The sequence below is a fragment of the Erinaceus europaeus genome, chromosome X, assembly GCF_950295315.1.
Source record: "Erinaceus europaeus chromosome X, mEriEur2.1, whole genome shotgun sequence".
Taxonomy (NCBI): Eukaryota; Metazoa; Chordata; class Mammalia; order Eulipotyphla; family Erinaceidae; genus Erinaceus; species Erinaceus europaeus.
In genome coordinates, this window is record NC_080185.1 from 27,418,779 (window position 1) to 27,424,409 (window position 5,631).

The following is a 5,631-nucleotide window of genomic DNA, read 5'->3' on the forward strand; positions in this document are numbered from 1 at the left end:
CAAGAAATTAGCATCGTACTATAAACTCCCTTTCTAGGGACTTCTGTCTTGTAAATCTCACAGCTTTCTGAGTTTAATTTTCATTTACAATAGCCTCTCATTATTTTATATGGTTAACCAATTGGATAATTGTAGGTGTGCTTAGCATAGTGGAACAGAATGGATTAAACTGGAAATTTCACTGTCAAGAATCTGGAAACTATGCTGATATAGATTTTGCTAATTTTTACTAGTCCTTTGATACTGAATCTTCCAAGTTCTTAATTGGATTACAGAAAAATTTAACCCAAGGTTTTAAAGGAGTTATGGGGGTGTTCATTATGAAATAATATGCAGACTCCCCCAAGGGGGTAGTTTCTGAAGAACCCAAAATTCCTGAAATCAAATATTTTTATGTTCATTTTAATTCTCCACACTATTTGTTCCATTTTATACTTCACAGGCTGGCTAGTTCTTATCATTTGCACAGACAGACGTAAATGATCATTGCAACTGGTTGCAACTCATGGGCAGGCACTCTTAGGTTAGCTAAGTATCTACCATCTTGATTTCTGTCTTCATGGCTATTTATTCTAGTATTCTTTTACCCTAGCAATTGTACTAGTTCATCATCATTTTGACCTAGAAGAAAGGACTCTGACTTTTGAAATACAAATTGTCAATTTACATGGGAAATATATTCATGTTTTCATCTAATTTCTATACTAATTCTTTCAGTGAGGTGAATATATTCATTTGTTCATTTCATTGCTAATAAAAATTCATATTAAGGCAATAAGAAAATAATTGTTCAAACTTTTATAGTGTTATGCATTATTTTTGTGATACAGGCAATATTGGTACAGACAGGGATATTAACACTCATAAAGTTGACATGGGTGTTAGAAAGGACATTGGCAACTTTTTTTTTTCTTTCTTTCGTATATATATATATATATATATATATATATATATATATATATATATATATGTAAACTGATTATTGATCAGCTCTGATGTTTGGTGTTGCAGGAGACTGAACCTTTGACTTCAGTCTCTCAGATATGCAAGTCTTTTTGCATAACCATTGTGCTACCCATAGCACCCTCTTTTTCTTTCTTTTTTTAAAATAATTTTTATTTATTTGTCTTTGCTGTTTTTTTATTGTTGTAGTTATTATTATTGTTGTTATTGATGTCTTCGTTGTTGAATAGGACAGAGAGAAATGGAGAGAGGAGGGGAAGACAGAGAGGGGGAGAGACAGGTAGACACTTGCAGACCTGCTTCACTGCCTGTGAAGCGACTCCCATGCAAGTGGGGTGCCGGGGGCTCGAACTGTGATCCTTAGTCAGTCCTTGCGCTTTGCGCCACTTGTGCTTAACCCGCTGTGCTACTGCCCGACTCCCTCTTTTTTTTTTTTTTTGTCTGCCATGTATTAATGTCCACATGTGCAACATTGTAATTGAAACTTAATGTACATTATCTTATTTATGATTCAAAACAATTTTGTTAGACTGGGACTCCTAAAATCCTCATTTTGCAGGTGAGAAAGCAGAAGTGTGGAATGTTAAATCCCACACAACTGTAAGTGACAGGCTGAAAAATTTCTCCTAATTCTAAGACCTGTGCAACCCTAATTGATATTGGAATTTATAAGTGATTTTCCATTTCTCCTCTGCTCTCTTCTACTCATATATTTTTTAAGGAATTAACTTAAACTTATGTTATAAAAAATATAGTGCATATTTTCTTATTTTAAGTAGTTTTTCCCGAGTAAATGTGCTGTTTATGAGGTCAAAAACATAGGGAGCTACATGCAACTATCAAGGAATATTCTGTACTGACAGAGAAAATGTGATCTTCCTTACGGATCAAGAAATTTAACTGTAGGTTCCATGGGGGTAATCTGTCCCGTTACATCTACACAGCCTCTCACACAGTCTTAAAGTGCTTCTAATTTCAGCCGAGGATCTTCTGTGTGAAAGAAAGAGACCACAGCACCAAAACTTCCTTCAATGCAGTGGGGCCAGGGAGCAATTTTCCTTTTTATGTATCTACTCACATCTATCATACCAATTAATGTTTTGTATAGCTGATTACTGAATGAATGACATTATGAAATTTTAACTTACTTTTTTCTGAATGTGAGAATATCTCCCCCTTCCCTGTCTCCTTTGCCTCTAGGATTATTTCTGGGGTTTGGTGTCAACACTACAAATGCACTGTTCCTGCTCAGTTTTTTTTCTTTTCTTTATTTTTTTTTCTTTCTTTCTTTTTTTCTTTCTCTCTTTCTTTCTTTTTGGTGTTGTTGGATAAGACAGAATTTGAGAAAGGGAGAAGATAGAATGGAAGATAGAGAGGGAGAGAGAGAAAGACAGATACCTGTAGACCTGCTTCAATACTTGTGAAACAATCTCTGCAGTTGGGGAGCAGTGGCTGGAACCCAGGTCCTTGAGCTGGTCTTTGTGATTGGTATTATGAGCACTTACTCAGGTGCCCCACAGTGCAGCCCCTGAGAATATTCTCTATCACATTAATGTTGGATGTGGGAAAAATGAATTTCAATCTATTTTCAAAAGTATTATTTAGTATTTCTACTTTTTTTTTTTCATCAGTCTCCATGGAATCTTCACATCCTCTTTAGGAATCTTACTTTCTAATTATTTTTTTTATATCATCTTTCACATCCTTGTTCCTCAAAGTATAAATGAGAGGATTCAACATAGGGGTCACTACACCATAAAATGTAGAGATGATTTTACCCTGGTCCTGGGAATCTTTTGACTGAGGCTTCAGATACATGTAGATCGCGGTCCCGTAAAATATTGTGACCACAGTCAAATGGGATCCACAGGTAGAGAACGCTTTTAATCTGGCCTCTGTAGAGCGAATCCTCAACACAGCAACCACAATCCGTGCATAGGATATGAGGATGAAGGTGAAGGGCAGTGGCAATGTGAATATGCCAATGACCAGACCCAGAATAGCTCTGACTGGGGTGTCTGTGCAGATAAGCTTCAACAGAGCTTGGACCTCACAGGTAAAATGGTTGATGATATTGTGTCCACAAAACCGTGCAGGAATTGCAATGATTGGTATTATTGCTAAAAGAAAGGCACTGGCCCAGGTTACCATGGCTAACTGTATGCAGACTCTGTTGTTCATAACAATAGTATAACGCAGAGGATTGGAGATCGCAATAAATCTATCATAAGCCATGACAGCAAGTAGAAGACACTCTGTCATCCCTAGAAAAAGGGCAATAGTCATTTGGACATAACACTTGTTATAGGAAATGGTGGGATAGTCTTTTAAACCATTGAGCAACAAAAAAGGCACTGAATTGCTAGAATAGCAGATATCAAGGATGGACAGGTTGCTGAGGAAAAAATACATGGGTGTATGAAGCCTCCCATCAACTCTAACCACAACAACGATGAGACTGTTACCTACCAACGTGATCAGGTAAACCATGATCATGGTGCAATAAAAAGCAATCTGGGATTTTGGATGATTGGATAAACCTACCAGGATGAACTCTGTCACTTCACTACCATTATCATTAAGCAGGATATCCATTTTGTTCAATCTGCTGAGAAAAGAAGAGGTTCAATTCATTTTAATATGGGAAACATTTATTGAGTGCTGTGTCTTCAGTTCTATCTCAGATACTATTTGGAAGAGGTGTTCACAAAATAAGTATTGCTGTTTGCAAGTTGATGTTTTGATTTGAGAGACAAAATATCCAAACACAGTTGAAGATTAACTTGCAAAAGAGTACAGTCTATTACGATTATTAATCCCTTCCTGTATAAAATGAGAATATTTGAAGTGGTGCACTTGGTTAATTGTACAAGTTAATATGTGCAAGGACCCAGGTTCAAGCTCCTTCTCAGCACCTACAGGGCTGCAGTTGTCCCTCTTCCTCTCTATCTTTATCTACCTCCTCCTTTTTTTAACTTTTCTCTGTCCTATCAATTAAAAAAGTAAAGAGAAATTAAAAAATTAAAGTTTTAAAAATAAGCAAGTAAATAAATAAAATGAGTTTTTGATTAAGCCTATAATGTGCTTAGAACTATTTTCTTAAAGAAAATGTGCTAATTTACTGCTCAGGTGTAATCAGATCTCTGAATCACAGTATCACTAATTGATTGTTTTTCCCCTGTTATGAATATCAGCCAAATTTTATCTTTGAATAGTTAGTTTCCATGAGATAAAATGTTTACCCAGTTCACTCTCATTTTTCCTTATCCTGACTATCCAATTAATTATCGTTCTGTTGTCATTTCCTCCTAAATATAATTCAAATCTCTGTACACATTACTATATCCACAGACAATTATCTAGTCAAAACCATTATCATCTTTTATTTGGCCTAGTTCATAAAATGATTCTTAGGTATTCCTGATTTTATTCTTACCTTTCTGATTAGAATAGATTTATTCTTCACATTACAACTAGAGGGACCTTCTACAAATATATATTAATTATGATATTTCCATTCTTAAAGTATGTCCATTTCCATACTCTATATCATTCTAGGACTTCTAGTTTCATTTGGACTTAAATCTAGCATATTTACTATAGTCTATAAGAGTCAAGAAACTGGAAGAGTAATAGCAACCAAAAGATCACATTTGCAAACAACTATTTAAAGCAGTGAGAGAAAAAAAAAAAGCTCAGAATCTCACACTATGTGAAGTAATTCACTGAGCCACAGGTTGGTGCAGGCTATATGGTGGTACAGGGTGCAGGACAAACTTTAAGACAAAAAGAGCTTGAACTGTGAGCCAGCAGTCAGTAGCCAGGTTCATTTTGGTACAGACACACAGCAGAACAAAGTTGGTCTGAGAAAGTGAGAGAAAAATCCTGGTCAGAAACTAAAACTGTGTGGCCTATCCAGAATGTAGCAGAGGACTGCTAGAAGCCAGAGTACAGTCTGAAATAAGGCAGCAAAAACTTATTCTGTTTAAAACTTTACAAGATTATATGGAAGACCCCCCCCCCCAACATATAAACTACATTGCTACAGAATTACCTCTGGCTGAACAGCAGAAACCACACTTAGCCAAACCAGGGGGGAAGATTCAACTTTTCGAGGGAAAAAAATGACTGAGTTTAAATTTAGAAAACTCATGAAGGTAATTCAAGACTATAACCATAACATACAGACTCACATTCAGGATTTCAGAAATTATTTCAGCAAAGAGCCAAAAGATGCAGAGAGAAAACTCCAAACAGAGCTACAGGATATGAAGAACACTTTGGATGGCGTTGAGGTTTATGTAGGAGGCCTAGTAAGTAGGATAAATATGTTTGAGGAAAGAATGTCAGGGCTAGAAAAAAAAAAAAACACCACATTCTCTGAGTGTAAAGCTGTTGAAGAAGAAAGGTTCATGAAAAAAAATAAATGAAACAATTTTCTGTGAAATAATAGACTTCATCAGAATAATGAATGTGAACCTTATTTGGATAACTGAGGATGGATAGGAGAGAGAATCAGGAACATTCAAAGAAATCATAGCAGAAAATCTCCCACACCTACATAGTGTTCAAATCAGACACTCAGGAAACTGACTGAACACCCCGGTTCCTACACCCAAAACGACCGTCACAATGTCATATAGGACAAGGAAAATATTGCAAGCTACT

General features: G+C 36.0%; 1 protein-coding gene across 1 annotated transcript; it reads right to left on the reverse strand.

Moving 5' to 3' along the window:
• Positions 1-2,628: 2,628 nt before the first annotated feature.
• Positions 2,629-3,558, reverse strand: LOC103108161 (olfactory receptor 13H1-like). Its single transcript, XM_007517035.1, has one exon. It carries the CDS (start codon positions 3,556-3,558, stop codon positions 2,629-2,631), a length of 930 nt encoding a protein of 309 aa, XP_007517097.1.
• Positions 3,559-5,631: the final 2,073 nt, after the last annotated feature.